This window comes from Ochotona curzoniae, unplaced genomic scaffold, assembly GCF_017591425.1.
Source record: "Ochotona curzoniae isolate NIBS_2020 unplaced genomic scaffold, NIBS_Ocur_1.0 scaffold_4506, whole genome shotgun sequence".
Classification (NCBI taxonomy): domain Eukaryota; kingdom Metazoa; phylum Chordata; class Mammalia; order Lagomorpha; family Ochotonidae; genus Ochotona; species Ochotona curzoniae.
This window is the reverse complement of record NW_024467119.1, coordinates 28,974,690-28,994,061: the sequence shown is the minus strand read 5'-3', so window position 1 is coordinate 28,994,061 and position 19,372 is coordinate 28,974,690. Positions and strand designations below refer to the sequence as shown.

The 19,372-nt window shown below is 40.8% G+C and overlaps 1 protein-coding gene across 3 annotated transcripts in view; it reads right to left on the bottom strand.

The window, feature by feature from the left end:
* Positions 1–6,794: 6,794 nt before the first annotated feature.
* The window catches only part of HELQ (helicase, POLQ like), a 72,566-nt gene continuing 59,988 nt past the window's right edge, over positions 6,795–19,372 (bottom strand). For 2 of the 3 annotated variants that reach the window (XM_040967479.1, XM_040967481.1), the window contains 5 exons: positions 19,117–19,215; positions 16,046–16,219; positions 12,320–12,433; positions 9,778–9,912; positions 6,795–7,505 (listed from right to left, as the gene is read on the bottom strand). In XM_040967479.1, coding sequence (XP_040823413.1) covers positions 7,392–7,505; positions 9,778–9,912; positions 12,320–12,433; positions 16,046–16,219; positions 19,117–19,215 — 636 coding nt within the window. In that variant the 3' untranslated portion in view covers positions 6,795–7,391. Of the gene's footprint in view, positions 7,506–9,777; positions 9,913–12,319; positions 12,434–16,045; positions 16,220–17,089; positions 17,598–19,116; positions 19,216–19,372 lie in introns of those variants that run through there. The other variant, XM_040967480.1, reaches the window with a different exon arrangement.

Sequence of the window (19,372 nt, the reverse complement as noted above, 5' to 3'; positions counted from 1 at the left end):
CCTAAGTGTTGCAAAGATGGGGTCAACCACTGTCTCTGGATTTCTCTAATACACACTTTAAATCTCATTTTTGATGGAACCCAAAGAAAATCTGCCTTTGATTTAGAGATGTCTTAGAAGGAGCTTCTCTCTTTGAAAGGAAACTTAAAGACAAGGAGCTAGAGACCTTTCAAGCTTCTGGAGTTTGGACCATTTGGGTAGGTCAGCCTGACTCTGGATTCTGTCCTAAGAGCCCAGAGCCACTCATGAGTTTATTCGGCATCCCCTAGCCTAGCACTTGGTGGATGCTCCTTCTCATCTAAGTTCTCGTGTTCTTCACACAAGGCTCTGTTCCATCTTCAGAACCTTTCTGAGCAGAAAGAGAAGGGGTAGAAATCCTGGCTGGCAAGGCCCCAAGAAAAACAAACAAAATCCTGCTGGAGGTGGTGCCAAAACAAATGGCACCAGTGGCTCTCAATCTGTTACTGCCCCTGTTCACGTGGTGGCCTGGTGAAGCACTTTGGTGTGAAGAACTTTGATCCATTCCAGCCAAGTCAAACCATATCATTTGGACAGAAACTAGGTCTGAGTTCACACCTTCAGTGCCAAGGATGAGGATAAAGATGAGTTCATCTAGAGTAGATTGTGGGAATAATTAATCTTATGTTTTATCAGTAGATGGGAGAAGGACGATGGCATTAAATATTGCTTGCTTTCTTGATTTTTAAGGGACTGTAGCTTTCTAGAAGCAAAGAAATAGTGGCGTACAGAAAGGCCAATTATTTTGTTGGGTCAGCTCACCAAGTGTATGACTAGCCTGATTAATGTTGGAGAGTAACACAAACTGCTGTAGAAATGAAATCCCAAATCTCCAGTGGCGAATTAATGCAATGGAAGTTGCTTCTTGCTTATATCGAGCAGTTTGCACAGTCATTCCAGTGTGCATGGCCATTTGCTCTTGCAGCTCAGCTGCTTCCCAGGGCCTCAAAAGTGGACTGTGCATGAGCGAGTGCAAAGCCTCAACTACTTCTCAACAATTGTCAACCCAGCCTAAATGTCTATTGGTGATGAAAAGAGAAACAAGATGCAGGCTAGCCGTACAGTGGAATAGTAAGCATCCCGACAAGGGAAGGAAATTTGAGTGCACACAACATTCTGGACAAGCTTTGTAGGCATTATGTCAAATTCCTTTATACAACAAATGCAGGCATGAAAAGATAAATACTTGATCCAGACCTGGCTGTGTGGGGATGTGAAGTATGATCCGGTTGATGGAAGACCTCTTTGCCTCTGTTTTTCTACTTTTCAAAATAATAAACAAAAGAATTTAGTTTCCTTCAGCATATTCATACTTTGTATTTAATTCCCACTCAGAGTGAGAATTTTTGAATGTCACTGAACATGAATGAATGAGGTAGACTATCAGGCCCAAAATAAATCCATGACTGACATGGGTAAACACATATACAAAAAATAAATACTACATGATTTCAGTTAGAGAAAGTCTCTGAAATGATCAGATTCCTGGAAACAGATAGAGAAGCAGTTACTAGGTTCCAGGGCAGAAGAGGGTTAGTTATTGTTAATGAGCACAGTTTCCATTTGTGATGATGACAAAATCTGGAGAGAGTGGCAATGGTTGCACAACAATGTGAATGGCCTTTATGTTCCTGAACTGTGCACTTAAAAATGGTCAGAAGGGCAAATGTCATGTTCTGTATCTTTTACCACAGAAGTTTAAAAGCATACCCCAAAAAAACAACCTTTCAACTGACAACTAGTTTAGAATGTCTGAACATCAACAGTCCCCTTGAGGCGATAAATTAATTCTACCCTGAGATCCAGCCAGCACAGGTTCTGGCTGACAGCAGGCCTTTGCTGTCCAGCAGGACAGGGTGAAGGGAAAGCCTCGAATGGGCATCCTTGAGCAGCCCCCTCCCCTTACATCAAACATCACACGTATCACTGTTTGCTTTCAACATGAGTGCGTCCTCATCTTTTCAAATATATCATCAATATGGCTGGGATTTATTAAGCTCATATTTTATCCCAGGCAGTGCAATAAATGCTCTGCACTTACTAGCTAATCATATTAAAGATGTGAAAGATCTTATTATCTCTATTTTAACATAAAATCCGTGAGATGACGCAATTAGTTCAAGGCATAAGTGAGTGAATGGCTCAGCCAGGAGTGGACCAAGTATCTGATTCTCAAGCCCAATTATTTAGCCACTGTTGCATTTGGTTTCGTGGGAAGTTGCAATACATTCTGATTAATTCATAATAGATGGAACTGATATGGTGAACCAACTGCTTTTAACACTAGCTTTAACAAATGAAAAGAGCAGATTTCTCTCATTGAATCTAAGTTATTAGGTGGTCCAAAAGAGGCCAGCCTTGCCCTGAAAGATCCTCTAGAGACCCAGTCTTTCTGCTCTGTGATCCTACCTTCTCAGAGGCTGTAACACATTTCTGCTCCAGCCCTAAGAAAGTGGGAAAGAGGATGTGGAGGGCAAGAAGCTCTCTTCTGTGTTCAAGAGCTGGAAGTTGTGCATAGTACCTGCACTAACATGGCTCTGTCATAACTCAGCAACAGAACCACTCCTAGCTACAAGAGACCTGGGAGTGTGGGGTCTATTCAGGGGCCACGTACATATTTGAAACTCAGGAAACACTGCTATTTGCAATTTTCTGCCATACAGATATCACATTAAGAATTATTTGCTTAGTCATCAGACCATATAAAACAGCAACATTCCAGAAATGGGGAGTTATTAACAGTAATTCACAGAGAAGGCACTTGGAAATATCCCAGCGCAGAGATAGGGTAAAAAGAAACAGCATGAGTAACCCTAACTTGGTAGTGGATGAGTACCGATTCCCCACACGCCAGTCTGAATTTCTCTCAGCCATTTACTAACAAGGCCACTTGATTTACTTAATACTTCTTATCTTTGATTTTAAATGAAAGACCAAATGGACAAAATAGTTTCTTTCACAGTGTGCCATTTCCAAAACCAAATGTTCAACATTCTCTCCCAATTCTGTTCCCCTCATACTCTTCCATATCATAATAGACGGCAACTCTTCTGTTCCACTGTCTAAAACCCTTGGAATTGCCACTGACTGTCATTCTTCATGATCAAATCTTAAATCACCAAAAAGGCCCTATTTTTCTTTTGCCCATGTTATTGTTTGTAACAGAACTGTAGCTACAGTTTTGACTTTCTTTTGATCTTAGTCCCATTCCCCAATATTGAATCAATTCCCAAGGCATGCTAAGCAATGTACTGATCCCTGGAATACAGCTGCAACAGAAGCAACATGTTAACTGTTTTTGTGACTTGTATTTACATTCTGTCATAATTACATACTCTGCAAACATTTTAATGTTTTCTCCTTAAAGAAAAAAAGTTGAGTTTTTATATAGCATAAAACGAAAGGGCCCAATATTTTCTGTACTGAAATCAATTTCTATTGAGGAAATTAGTGACGAGAGACCAGAGTAAACTATCTTCTCTAACAATGAGTAGTTCAACGTGTCTCCTTTTGAGAGAGCCCAGGATGGTGGTTTTACTTTTGAAAAACAATGTGCTCCCATGGTCTTACATTCCCAGTTCAGATTCATCTGATCTACCGCTTCATGCAGAGATTGGGATGTTGGTAAAAATGGAAAGAATCGAGATGACCATCATCTCTGATGCTGAGGCAGTGTGCCTTTGTTCACTGACTACCGCCATTCACAAAGTAAGAGCACGGTGGCCTACAACTCTTGTCAAGGACTGATGAAGAACTGGAAAACAAAGTGACTGTTGTTCTCAAATGTCATATTCCCAAAACCAAGTCACCAGAGTTGATAGCTTTCTTTCATTGATTTTTAGATGGAGAAGAAGAACTTCTCTTTTTAAAAATATTTATTTTTATTGGAAAGGCGGATTTAGACAGAGAAGGAGTGACAGAGAAAGATCTTTTGTCTACTGACTCACTCCCCAAGTGGCCTTAATGGCAGGAACTAAGCTGACTAACTAAGAAGCCAGGAGCTTCTTCCAGTTCTTCCATGCAGGTGTAGGGTCCCAAGGCTTTTGGGGCCATCCTCGACTGCTTTCCCGGGCCACAAGCAGGGAGCTGGAAAAGAAGTGGAGCAGCTGGGGTACAAACCAGTAGCCATATCGCACCCTGGCATGTGCAAGGCGAGAATTTAGCCATCAGGTCATTGTGCCAGGCCCAGAAGCTGAACTTCACCCTTTAATGATCTGTATGTAATTGTCCCACTTTTTGGAGATTTCCTCACTCACCAATGTTGACATCATGAGTTTTTTGCTCACTGTTGAGACATAAAGCAATGGATGTTTCTTCTGTTTTATTTTCTATGATTGAAAACTCTCAAAATAATTTTGTTTTAGAAAACCAAGCCCTTGGGGCCCTGACTACAGCCACCGCAGCCACGTGGTGAGCTGACCCTGGGCCTACCTGGGCTCAAGAGGCTTCTCCCTTCCTGGTGGATACACCGGGAGTGGATATCATGGGAATAAGGGGTCTAGGCTCCACCCGCTGCCAACAATGTGCGGCAGGAGGGACCACAGAAGTGACCACAGGAGTGTGACCTTGGGGTCTGGGTAGAGAATTTCCAGCAGCCTGGTGGCTGCTGGGAGCATCCAGGTCAGGTTGGACTCCATGCTTGGGACCCTGGCTACGACCACCACTGCCATGCGGCAGGAAGGCAGAGGATCTCCTAGGAACAAAAGGAATCCAAAGCAAACAACAGGGATATTTATGGGAAAATGGCAGGACCAAGCAATTATGCATCAATAATAACCTTGAATGTAGAATTTATAAAAAAGACACAGACTGAGAGAATGGATTAAAAAGTAGGACCCTTCTATTTGCTGCTTGTAAGAAAGCATACCTCATCGATAAGGAAAAGGATGGAAAGATATTCCATGTTCACAGAAAGCAAAAAAGAATAGGAGTAGTCATCCTACTACCGGACAAAATAGACTTTAACATAAAAACTGTTGGAAGAAGGGCATCATATAATGATTAAAGGATCAATTCAACAAGATGTGACTATAGTAAATGTATATGCACACAATCCTCTGGTGCCTGGCTATTTAAAACGAACGTTCATAGTTCTACAGGGAAATATCAACTCTAATACAATAATAATTCGAGACTTCAATAACTACTTTCATCAATTGACAGATAAACTAGAAGAAAAAAACAGTGCTAATCTCTGCTATGAACTTAATTGATACTTATAGAACATTTTATCCCACAGTGACAGAGCACACATTTTAAAAAATCTTTTCAAGTCAGTGAACAGGCGTTTTTTCCAAAGCCTGAAATTCAAATGGCCAGCAGACTTATGAAAGCATGCTCAGGTTCCCTAGTCATCGAGGAAATGCAAATAAAATACACTACGACTTTCACCTTCCCCCAGTTAGAATGGCTGTCATGCAGAAATCAGAAAACAAGAAATGTTGGTAAGGACGTGGAGAAAAAGGTTCCTTTGTCCACTATTGTTGGAAATGGAAAGTAGTGCAAACATAATGGAAGACAGCATGGAGATTGCTGAGAAATCTGAAAATAGACCTATCACCTGATCCAGTCAAACCATTCCCGGGAATTTGCCCAAACAAAGTGAAGACAGCATATGAGAGAGTAATCTGTGTTCCCGTGCTTATTGTAGCTCAAGTCATAATAGCTAAAATATGGAATCAACCCAGATATCCATCAATGAATGACTGTATAAAGAAAATGTTGTATACATACCCTATGGAATATTACTTAGCCATGAAAAAGAATAAAATCCTGCCTTTTGCAAAAAAAAAATTGAATTGATACAACTAAAACCAATATAGGTTCCCATGTTATGAAGAGTATGAATAAAGTAATCTATATGAGTAAAATTGATATTCTGAGATTTGGTTACTATTTACAGTCTTTGTTTACCTTCCTGAGAAACTTGAATTCTTTGCCTATGGGAACATGAAGCCTATGACTGTGAAGTGAGCTGGAAGTGTGTCATTGTGAAACTTACAAAAAGGAATAAGGAAGAAGACAGATGAGTGAGGAACACAGCCAAAAGGGAGGTAGAATGGGAAGTCTCACTAGGTTCCTAAACCTGTATTGTGAAATACATTCACCTTAAATAAATAAAATAATAATTTAAACATTTTGAACTTTGGATCTGTTTGCCAGTGACTGTCATTTAGATAACAGAACCTAAATAAAACCAGTTCAGTATTCACAAATCCTGTTGGCCATCAGTTTTTTCTTATACCAGAGTCACCTACACGTGAGCTTTAATTCTAAAAGAAGGAAGGAGAACAGGCAATTGTAAGTAGTGTTTAAAGTGAATTTTCAAATTGATGACCTGGGTAAAATTCATTTTTGCAGATGCTTTGATTTTATGTAGTGAACTGCAGTGGTTGTTTTGTGGCAAAGATGATTTAAAAAGGTTGGATCAGGCCTGGTGTGATAGCCTGGTGCCTAAAGTCCTCACCTTGCATGTGCCAGGATCCCACGTGGGTGCCAGTTTGTGTCCCAGCTGCTACACCTCCCTTCTAGCTCCCTGCTTGTGGCCTGGGAAGGCAGTGGAGAACGGCCCCAAAGCCATAGCACCCTGCACCTGCCTGGGAGACCCTGAGGAAGCTCCTGGCTTCTGGCTCCAGATAGACTCAGCTCTAGCAATTGTGGCCACTTGGGGAGTGAACCAGTGAATGGAAGAGTTTGCTCTCTGTCTTTCCTTCTCTCTATAGATCTGCATTTTCAGGAAAAATAAATAAATATTATCAAAATAAACATTAAAAAAAACACAAAAAAGATTAGATTACTCTTAACTATGGATTAATAGCAGAAAAAAGTGACCTGTGGATAAATGAGGGGTCCACAACGGTAGGAAGGAAGAGACACTCTGTGTGGGGTGGTGACGAGGCTGAACCTGCAGCCAGTTCACTGGGGAGACAGTATTTGAACACTAGTAGTTGATACATGAAATATATGGTACATTTCTATGTACTGGGAATAAAGAGCACTTAGGAAAAAAGAGGGTGCGTCATGACAAGGAAAATTCTGGGGATTTCCATAGTGTAGTTGGGTGAAAGAAATAGGGGAGAGCATAATGACAGATCTGGCTACAAAGGTAGGCTGGAGTCACACGGAAAAAATCGAATTTCATTTTGTGGTAGACAGCAGAGATTTTTGATCAGATAAACTGTTGCATAACATCAATAAGAGGAATCATCTGAGAAAGATACTTCAATTATGAGGGAGAGATATATTTAAGTGTCACCCACAGTTCTTAATGTATAAATAATATATATATATACATACATATTTTCATTTATAAAGTATAAGAAATTTTTAATAAAACATATGGGAAATAAATAATATGAACTGAAAATCATCGGCTAGCTCCATGCCTTTTCTGTGGGGGTGTCCACGGGGCCAGGGAAGTCGGGAGGCAGTCGCAGCAACTCGTCCACTTCTTCCTGCAAAGCCTCTGCCTTTTCATGCAGCAGCATCTATAACGAAAATGAAGGCCTGAGACCAAAGTGCACATGGCTAAAGAACTGCCAACATTTCTACCACGATCCATCAGGAACCGGAATGGTTACACACTAGAATTTAGGCATAAAAACTAAAACAACATGATTGAAAAAACGCCATGGAAGAGCAACAATTATAGTAACTGTAGTTGACACACTTAGTTAAAAGCATCTTAGCTGAACACAGCACTTAGTGTCACCCCCTCCCACCTCAAAAGAGTGTTATTATTCTCAGGGATTTGTTTTATTGAAGATCTGACCACCTAAAAATTCATTCTTAATCTATAAAACTAAGACAATTTTATAAAAATGTAATTAGCTCCTGACAATGTATCCTTAGAAAATACATACTGATTCCAACACAACCATTTCTTGAGTACCCAATCCAAGCACTTGCAGAGATTACCATCTAGAAAAAAACATCTACAAGGATAAAATCAGAGGCAGATATGGGGTCGAAGATAAATCAAAACCACACCTAGAGAGAAAAAGTTTGCTTGAGGAGACAGTCTTGGGAAAGCACGACCTTTTGGGAACAAGAATGCCTGCAAAGGGAGAGGTGGCCTTTCTAAGCTAAACAGTGAAGGGGAAAGGACTGAAGTTAGGATCCTACAGGACAAAAAGAAGCATATTTTTTTCTTTTTAAAAAAAGATTTACTGATTTATTTGAAAGGCAGAGTAAGGTAAAGAGAGGAAGAGATAAAGATTTTCCATTCTTGGCTCACTCCATCAATGACCACAATGGCTGGAGCTAGACCAATCTGAAGCTAGAAGCCAGGAGCTTCTTCTGGGTCTCCCTCTTGGGTACAGGGGCCCAAGCACTTGGGTCACAGTTAGCTGCTTTCTCAGGCCAGAAGCAGGGAGTTAGATCTGAAGTGGAGCAGCTGGGACATGAGCCAGCGTGCAGGCGGGAAGCTGGCACTACAGGCGGGCGTCTTTACGTGCTATGCCACAGTGCTGGGTCCAAGAAATAAAAACTTCAAGGTAACAAACTACTAATTCATCCTGAGGTCTCCATTAAAGACTGCACACCTTACTACTCCAGCAGAACAGAACACTGCTGAAGTGGGATTCTCAAAAATGGCTTTGAATGTCAGCCTTGTTCTGGAAATGTGTGTCAGTTCTCACCTGCACAAAACTGCTTCACGAAAAGCACAGGGATGAGAGAGATGAGAGCGCTCTCCAAGCTCACAGCAACCCCCCTTTGAACGTGACCTAGAGGCAGAAGGCCGTAACAACAATCTGATGAAAAATTCCCAAAAGCAATCTGAATACTGATGCCTGAATCGGGAATTCAAAAATTTAGAAAAAAAAAAAACAAACAAAAAACCAGAAATAAACACAAAAATTGACTGACCTGAGGAAAGAAACAGAACAGAAGGACACAAGTTGCATGCTAGAAATTAAAAAAAAAAAGTAAATGACTAAATAACTAGTTCCCAAGAACGAAGAGATCTGAAGAGCCCCAGCTCACATCTGACTATTGCTTCAGGAGATTCTGAGTGAGGAACATTTACCCGAACCTTCACAGATTTCCTAATTTACAAAAACATTAGCAGAATATAATGACCTGACCGCCTTGTTACGCTCCATGCTTGTTACTGTGTTGTTTCCCAGCTCCCAATGTGGAGTTCCCAGTGCCGCTGGAGAGCGAGAGCCACAGCCGCTAACCACTTCCTCCTTTGCCAAGGGTACAGTAAGCATGATCCCAAGAGTTTAAAATATAAATAAATGAACAAATACATGAACAGGGATGAGTTTTTCCTTACAGAAAAAATGCCACGAATAATTGTAGGAGGAATTAGGAGGCCAGAAAATCACCACTTCATAAACATCATAGAAAGAACTGAATTATACAAAACTCACTGGTGAAGGTAGAAATGAGTATTAAGGTTTAATAAGAAACAGGAGATACACAATAGTTTCAAATATTCATTATTATTTACAAAGGGAAAAATAATTTTATAGTAAAGCAACTTGATACCACTCTCTTAACCAAATGATCAAAGTCATTACTATTGGCACAAAAACGCCATTTGGAGCCCAGTGACTCTGAGGTTCTGTGGACGTCAACAGACCCTTGTGACTGTTTTTTAACTGCCCCATTTCCTTCTCTTTAGGAAAAAAAACATAGCAGATATGCTATTACACATAAATTCTGGGTACATACTTCCTGTTACAGTGTGAAGTGTTTTTGTTCTGATATCTGTAAATTCTGTAAAGGTTACTAAACTACGTGCTTGCTTACCTTTGCAGAGGAAATGATTTGCTTGGCCTGGCGTCTTGATAAGTGGTCAATTGTTCTGATTAGCACTTCCGGATCTGCATTGGCTAAGTGCATCAGGCTTTTGTAGCCCGCTTTGTACAATTGTTTTGCTCGGCCCTAAAAGGTATTAGAAAGAATTTTTAATCGGGGGAAAAAAACTATGTGTTTTAATGAAGTAAAAAAATTCAGCATCGGGCGAGATAGGAATAAAGTCAGACAAGGAGGAAAGAGAGAGCACATGAGAAGCCCGAGGAATATGAATTTAGATTGGGTGGTTCCAACTGAGTTCTTGGACCGCTGTGCGTGCAGCTTAAGACAACTAGCATGGTTTGTGCCAAGACAGAGGCCGCTTAGGGCCTTTCAGAAGGTTTTTTTTTTTAAGATTTATTTTATTTTCATTACAAAGTCAGATATACAGGGAGGAGGAGAGACAGAGAGGAAGATCTTCTGTCCAGTGCTGCACCAATACAAAGCCGGGAACCAGGAACCTCTTCTGGGTCTCCTATGTGAGTACAGGGTCCCAAGGCTTTGGGCCATCCTCGATGGCTTTCCCAGGCCACAAGCAGGGAGCTGGATGGGAAGTGGGGCCACCAGGATTAGAACCGGCGCCCATATGGGATCCTAGTGCATTCAAGGCGAGGACTTTAGCCGCTAGGCCACACCACCAGGCCCCTTTCAGAAGGTTTTAATCCCAGTATCTTTCAATGTTCCCACACCTATCCAGGAGACCATTGTGTAGGGGTGTGTGTATTTCCCAAGTAGAACTCATTCTTACTCAGAAATTGACTAATGGACAATAAGCTGAACCTAAGGGTTAGTTAGAAGGAGAGCTAGGACAATTGCCAAGGATACTTTCTTCTCTAAGCAGCGAGAGTGAGGTGACAGTAACATCCACTGCCCTGGTCTGAGCTTGCACACCGCCGGCAGGTACTGAAACGCCACAGTACAGCCAGTAAAGACAAAGGGCCTTCACAAAAGCACTTCATGACCAAACTGTGCAGCAGTTGGCTGATCCCAAAGAAGCTTATCTTTTAATTCAAATTCTCCAATTTTTAAAAATATTAATTTATTTTCCTTTGAAAGGCAGATATTAAAAAGAGAGGGAAAGCTCTTCCATCTACTAGTTCACTACCCAGACAGCTGCAGCTGAACCAATCTGTAACCAGGAGCCATGATATGCTCCTAGATCTCTCATGTGGGTGCAAAGGCCTAGGGCTTTGGGCCATCCTCTGCTGCTTTCCCAGGACAAAAGCAGGGAGCTAGACCAGAAGTGGAGCAGCCGGAATTTGAATCAGCACTCATATGGGATGCCAGCACCATAGGTGCTGAAGTAGACTGCTATGCTACCATGCTGGCCCCAGAGTTTTATGGTCTTTTTTGTTTGTTTGTTTTTTTGTCGGGTTGTTTGTTTTTTAAGATTCATTTATTTGGGGCCCAGTGCAATGGCTCAATGGCTAAATCCTCATCTTGCAGGTGCTGGGATCCCATTTGGGTGCTGGTTCATGTTCCAGCTACTCTACTTCCCATTCAGCTCCCTGCTTGTGGCCTTGAGAAAGCAGCAGAGGATGGCCCAAAGACTTGAGACCTTACACCCATGTGTGAGACCCAGAGGAAGCTCCTGGCTCTTGCTTTCAGATCGGCTCAGCTCTGGCCATTGTGGCCATTTGGGGAGTGAACCAGTGGGTGCAAATAAATCTTTAGAAAAAATGGGATTAGTGTATTGGAAAGGCAGAGAGAGATCATCCATCCATTGGTTCATTCCCCAAATGGCAGCAGCCAGGGCTGAGTCTGACTGGCACAGACTGCAACCAGGAAGCAGGAGTTCCATTCTAATCTCCCACGTGGGTGACAGGTGTCCAAGTACTTGGGCCATTTCCTGCTACCCTCCCAGATGCATCAACAGGAAGCTGGGTTGGAAGCAGAGTAGACAGGACTCAAATTGGCACATCAAAATGGAATGCCAGCTTCACGAGCAGTTTAACTCACTGTGCCACAATGCTGGTCTTTCTCATACATAAAAGTACTGTATGTCAATGAAAATGCATTAAAAATTCAGACATAAATAAAAGTACCTGCCAACTATTTCTAAAAAAAGAAGAAAGCAAATGATCTTGATGCCACAGAATGACCATTACTTTCTTAAACATACACTGAGATTAAAATGATGAAGCTAATTCCCCACTAGTGTGGGGTTGGGGACAGATGCCAGCTAGGGACAAGGGATGGCCCCCAGGTCTTGGGGAGACTCATCTTAACCCTTACAGGTGTTTTTGTAGTGTTTGTGTGTTTTGTTGTTGTTGTTGTTGTTTTTACAACTAAGAGTGTTCATCAGGTCCACATCCCAATTCACAGGAGACTTCTGGGGAGGCCAAGGAAGAAACTAAAAAAACACAGAAAACAAAGAACAAAACTCCAAGACAAATAGGCCTTAAGACTCTTACATGCCTATTGTCACTGACACGAGTTGCACCTTACTTTTCTATTAGTTGAAATTAACTCAATGGGCAATGGGAAAGTTACCTACCTCCAGCACGCCTGTCACTTCCATGAGCGGGATCAGCTCTGCCTTCACACAATATGTCAGCTTCTTGGTGAGCTCCACCAGCAGTGCTCTATACACCCAAAACTCTTCCAGTTCCTGAGGAACACAGAGGGTCATGCGCATTTAACTTTTGTACCTTAGCTCACCACTGCATTTGAGTGGTTAGGGACTTGGAGGGGAGTTGCTTGACAGAAGTTCAAGAATCTGGGTTAATGCAGAGATGAAAGATGATGATCTGAAGCAAAACTGTTAGGAGACATGGCAGAGACCCTCAGAAATTTGAAGAACTAGTTTTTAGGTGAGGAAAGCTATGGGAAACTGAAAAAAAAAGTAAGAGCTATAATCATTTTTAGCAAAACAGAATGAATTATTTTTCTTTTTCAAGTGTCTTAAAAATAATTCCTACCTCTAGGATTTAGTCCAAAGAGAAAATATTAAGTATGGAAATGTAGATGGAGAAGTAGGATTTTTATATCTGCACAACTGAATCATGGAAAATAACAATAGCAACAAAAACTTTAGTAAAAATACTCCTAAGAATAAAATGCTAAATATAGAAAGCTTCAAATGCAGTAAAATGTCCAATACAGCATTATTTAAACCAATAACCCAACTGTTTTTCTTTTTGTAAGATTTATTTATTTGACAGGAAGAATGACTTTAATAGGGGTGGGAGGAAGAAAGGGACAAAGTGTGTGTGTGAGAGAGAAAAATACGAATGAGATCTTCCATCCACTAGCCATTCCTCAAAAGGTTGCAATGGCCAGGGCTGGTTCAGCCTCAAGCCAGGAGCTTCATCCAGGTCTCTCTCGTGGATGGCAGGGCCTTCCCAGGCACATCGGCAGGGAGCTGGATTGGAAGCATGGCAGCTAGGACACGGGCTGTTGCTCTGATGCAGGATGTTGGAGTCAGAGCAGCAGTTGGATCTGGTCCCTAGGAGCCAGTGTCAAAAGCAGGGTGAGTAATTGGGTGTTCACTCTATCATTTGGTCTTCATTTAAGTTTGAAATTTTCTGCTCTATTAGCCTACTTTTTAAAGGCCCCATTCTAGGCTTTGAATATAATTGTGAGAGTAAGGAAGTCAAGGAACAGCATCATCCAGCTATTTTGTGACTACTAAGAAAGCAATCATAAACATCCCACATGGGAGTGCTTGGGTGTGAATCTCAGGCCCTGCTTTTAATGCCAACTTCCTGCTAAGGCAGACCGCCCAAAGCAGTGGAGATCAGTTAAGCTGCTGGGTCCCTATCACACAGGAGGCCTGGACTGAATTCTCAGCTCCCAGCTTTGGCTCAGTGCAGCCCTAGCTACCACAGGGATCTAGAGAATGAACTCAGGGATGGGAGTGTACTCCTTCCCTAGCTCACCTCCCAAATGAGTTTAAGTATGAATTCTAAGAAAGAAAAAGGTGGTTTATAATAAAGATGGCATAGTCAAAGGAAGGAAGGAAATAGCAGGACTACTGAATTAATCAGCCTTAAAGATACCTTACTTCTAGCCTTCTCGTTACATACACTACCCATTTTCCTTATTATTTAAACTTAAATGAACTATGCTTCTACTTGTAGTTAAAAACATTTAACTAAATACTACTGCATTTTATTTCATACCACTTATAAAACTTTCAAAAAAATCACTTGCAAATATTGAAAGATAGCAAATGACAGCACAAGTTGTTGCAAGTTTTTTCAGGTTCTACATCTGAATTCTTTTACTCGAACAATTTCCTAAGGCTCGAGCCCTCATAATCTTAAATGAAACAAAGAGAAAGAATATCATCCAAAGTGTTAAAAGGAACATAAAAAAACTTTATATTTTAAAAGCTATCTTCTCCTTATTACACATAACTGCTGTTTATTTCTTGACTAACATGTGTTTAGAGACTGTAAGCTAACGGTTATTTGTTTTTATTTACTTGAAAGACAGCATGATAGCAAGAGATATCAAAATTCAGATCTTCAATCCATTGTTTCACTTCCCAGATGCGTGCAACAGAAAGGTCAAAGACAGGAGCCAGGAATTCCACCTGGGCCTCCCATGTGCGTAACAGGGATCCAAGTATTTGAGCCATCATCTACTTCTTCCCAGAGGGTGCATAAGCAGGGAGCTGAACAAAAGCAGGGAAGGAATTCAAACCAGGGACTTCAGATGGGATGCAGGCATCCAAAATAGTGGTTTAACTCATTATACCACAACATCCACTCATAAGATATAATTTAAAAACCACCTAAGGAAAAGAACGTTAGTAGGTAGATTTACAAAAACAGTTATTACTAAATCAAAGTGAAGTATTTTTGGATTATTTACTTCTTTCATTAAGACATGATAGAATTAGGCCTGGCACTGTGGTCTAGTGGCTAAAGTCCTCACCTTGAACGTGCCAGGATCCCATATGGGTGCCAGTTCTAATCCTGGTGGCCCCGCTTCCCACCCAGCTCCCTGCTTGTGGCCTGGGAAAGCAGTTGAGGACAGGCCAAAGTCTTGGGTTCCTGCACCAATGAGGGAGACCTGGAGGAAGTTCCTGGCTCCTGGCTTTGGATTGGTACAACTCCAGCTGTTGCAGTCACTTGGGGAGTGAATCAGCAGAAAGAAGATCTTCCTCTCTGTCTCTCCTCCTCCTCTCTATACATTTGACTTTGCAATAAAAATAAATAAATCTTAAAAAAAAGATATGATAGAATTAAATGTCACAACATAGAGACTATGGAGGTTCAAGACAGGCAATATGAAGTAAAATTTAAATTTAGAAAAGATAATTCATGGGAAAAGTGTTTTAGAAACAGAAAAGGGATAAAAATATGGCAATCACTATTCAATGAAAATATTTAAATGAGCAAAGTTAGCTTACATTAAAAATTCATCAATAATTATATGGGTAGAAAAGTCTGGTAAGCTAACCTTGTTAGTTAAATAAATACTGAAGGCTTCTGTTAATAAGTCTTAGATCAACCCACCACAATTGCATATGCTAAAAATAGTTGTCTTCTTGGTTGACTTTACACAATAAACATATGATATAGATACCGAAAGGACTTGCCTAACATTGGAACCAAATGTGGAAAATTATCATGGTAATCAAGAGAATGCACTTGTAAGCCATCACTAAGTGGTCGGCACACACAGCACAGCAGGTTAAGTCATCACTGAGGGGTCAGCACACACAGCACGGTGGGTTAAGTCATCACTGAGGGGTCAGCACACACAGCACAGCAGGTTAAGTCATCACTAAGGAGTCAGCACACACAGCACAGTGGGTTAAGTCATCACTGAGGGGTGGGCACACAGCACAGTGGGTTAAAATCAATAGCTGCTGGATATTAACTTATTAACCAAACCCCTGATGTCTGTATCACTCAGAAGGAAGACATCCACACAGAATGTATGTCAGCAGAGAATGGTTATTTTTAAAGGCTAATTCCAAATTCCTCAACTTACTTTTATGATGGATCTGAGAGCAGAAGTACCCTCTACTTGCTTGTTCTCTATTTTAATTCATTCAGTACTTTTTGCCTCTTTATTGGAAATTACACATATACTACTTTTGAAAGCAAGTACAAATAAATGTATAAGATACATTTTGAGTACTTCGTCTTAAGAACAAACTAACAATGAGAAAATACTAACATGAAGATTTGTTCACTGGTTTATGAGTTGGTAACAGTTAAAACAAGGCAGTGCACAAAAAGTGATTTATGCTTAATGGAATTACCTCACAGAAATGCAACACACAGGATGAGAATGACGCAGCTCCGGTAAGAAGATTCTGTATGTATCCTCGAGGCATGTTAAACTTTTCAGCCACACTCCAAACGTTGGTCTCTTTGAGCAGGGCATAAAGAACAAAAGACAAGTAGAGTCGGTTGACAACGTCCTTGTCCACTTTCTAGAAAGACAAATTTGTATACATATTGAGTCTACTAAAAATACATGTTATAGTCAAATTGGATTAGGAGAAAGTAAGTAAACTTTAAAAAGATTAATCTATTTTTATTGGAAAGGCAGATTTTACAGAGAGGAGAGACAGAAAGATCTTTCATCTGCTGGTTCACTCCCCAGGCGGCCGCAACAGCTAGAGCTGAGCAGATCTGAAGCCAGGAGCCACAATCTTTCCTGGGACCACCATGTGGGTGCAGGATCCCAAAGCCTAGGGCCATCCTCAACTACTTTCTCAGGCCACAGGCAGGGAGTTGGAAGGGAAGTGGAGCAACCGGGATATAAACGGGCGTCCATATACAATCCTGGCTCATGCAAGGCGAGGCCTTTAGCCACAAGGATGTCATGCTGGGCCAGTAAATAAACCTCTATAAAAGGATAGCAAGCATAGGATGATTCCACAGAGGCAAAATAATGTGTAACATTTAATTTAAGTAATTCAAATCAAACAGTACTCTTCCAATTACAAAAAGAAACAGACATCAAGGCTTGGCGGATCGGATGCCCATACATTTATCTGAGTGCCTGGGTCTGCTTCCCAGTTCACTCCTGATTTCAGCTTCTTGCTAATGTGGGCTCTGGGAGACAGCAGATACACTCACATAGTTGGGTTTCTGCTGTCACCCATGAGGGAGATCCCAGACTGAGTTCTGGGCTCCAAGTTGTGGCCCAGCCAGGTCCTGGCTGTTGAGGCATCTGGGAGGTAAGCCAGTGAGGAAAGCATGTATGTCTCGTCTCTATACCTCTGTCAAGAAAAAATGAAAAGAAGAAAGGAAGGAAGGGGAAAAGACGGGTGACATGAGAGAGGAAAGAAGCAAGCAAGGAGCCAAATTGTCTCCATTTAAATAAATCTTCCTTCCATAGGCAATATAGCTGGTTGAATTGTCGCACACACACATCACCCCACCAGCAAAAAAAACAACAAAAAGTGCTCAGGCCCTAATCCCTACACTCTGTCAAAGTGATCTAATTTGATCAAGTTTGGGAACAGGGGCTCTACAGCTGAAATCTCTAGCTGAAATCACCCTGGACTCACAGTGGGCCTGAAACTCCATGACCGGAGTCTGCAGTGAGCAGAGATGTGGACTCAGAGAGCAAAGCAAGGTGAAGATGAAGGCCGAGTCTGGAGGGATGCAGGGAGAAGCTGAGGAAGGGGAAGGCGTGCTGGCAACCACCAGGAGCCAGAGCGCACAGGGCAGCCTCTTCTTCAGGGTCTCTTAGAAGAGTCAAGGTAGCTGACACCTTGCTTTCAGCCTTCTTGCCCCTTAAACACTGAGAACATTTTTGTTCTTTAGTTGCACAGTTTGTGGTGGTTTGTCATGGCAGACCTAGGAGATGAATACAGCGAGTGAGTGGGACATTTCTACATTTATTGTGGTATTGTGTGTGGCTGTGATTCTAAATTAGGCAAAAGAATTTTAATTAAATGCTAATAAGGCTGTCTTAATTGTAAACTAAGAGTAAATATGAGCAATGTTCCAAAGTTAAAACACTAGAAAGGAGGCAGACGTTGGGAGGCATTAAGCTGAGAAAGCATCATAGTTGAGCTGTCCAAAGATGGCTTTTTAATTTCCCAATTTTGGTGCACCTCCATTGTTAAGTACAAGTTGAGTTAATGTAACTTTTGCTTAGAATGGATTTTTCTCAGCCAAGAGGTAAAATGCTGTCAATGTCAAGGGCTTAAGAGGAATTTCAGCGTAGCTATACGTACAGAAATACTCAGATTGAATAGCAATTTAGCTTATCCTACAATTTTGACCAAAAACCTGGTACATGCTTTAAGATAATTTTTTTCAAAAAGGATTTGCAATCTGGTTTATTTATTTATTTTTAAGGATTTATTTATTTATTTGTATTGATTGGAAAGGCAGAATTACAGAGAGAAGGAAAGATCTTCCATCTGCTGGTTCACTCCCCAAGCAGCTGCAAAGGCCAGAGTTGAGCTCATCTGAAGCCAGAAGTCAGAAAGCTTTTTCCTGATCTCCTATGCAAGTGCAGGGTCCCAAGGCTTTGGACCATCCTCTGCTGCTTTCCCAGGCCACAAGCAGGGAGCTGGATGGGAAGTGGAGCAGTCAGAACACAAACCGTTGCCCTTATGGCATCCTGGTGCATGCATGGAAGGACTTTAGCCAATAGGCTACTGCTCTTGGCTCATCCTGATTTATTTTTATCTATCACAAATGCATAAAAGATCTTCCATCAATGCCTTCGAAAAGTAATACATATTGAAAGTTTTATAAAAATTCTCAAGCTCTGTATATGTCCAGTTCTGTGATAGAGCAATGCATGAGCCAGCTGTACCCTTTTATTGAAATGCAGGAAAATCTCATCTTCTAATTCTCAGAATGAAATCAGTATTGTCCACATATGTAAATTTAAAAGAATTGGTAGGTAAGATAATTCGTTTCAGTGAATACTGGAATATCAAGAGAAAATTAACTTGGAGTATCTGATGGTTTGGTTATCAATAATGAAGTTATTTTCACTTCTTTCAAAGTAAGCACATGCCTTAGACACTTGTTTCACGCCCACTGACTGAATGTGAAAGCCTCAAGATACCATAAAAAAGACTATTAGCTAACCCACTTCAGCCTTCTGAAATGCTTTTCATATTATAAGTACTATACTGAGAATTCTCTCAAGACAATGAACAATAACCAAAAAGATATCCAACAACAAAAAAAACTGTATATTTCTGGTGCTTAGAAATGTCAAATTGTAAAATATAAATTATATTAATTTAAAAAACAATATATGGAAAAGCGATCAAACCAATAAAGGAGATAATGATATTGTCTGTTGAATGAACTTAGTTCACTATATAGAAACAAATATTTTTTCAAGTACCTTTTTGATGGCTTGACCTGATGCTTTCTTCCCAATAAAGCTCTCAGAGATTCCAAGACGAGAAGCTACGTTTTGCTCTGCTGGACTGAGTTGGTTAAACTACACAGAAAATACACGGAAAAAAATCAGACCATAAGCTTTACTTTTATTTGGACCAAATCTAGTGTGATATTTCCTTGTTTAATTTTGAAGATAATGAGAATGACATAATGTATTTACAACTGCTGCAAGTTTAAAAAAGTAATATTATAACATA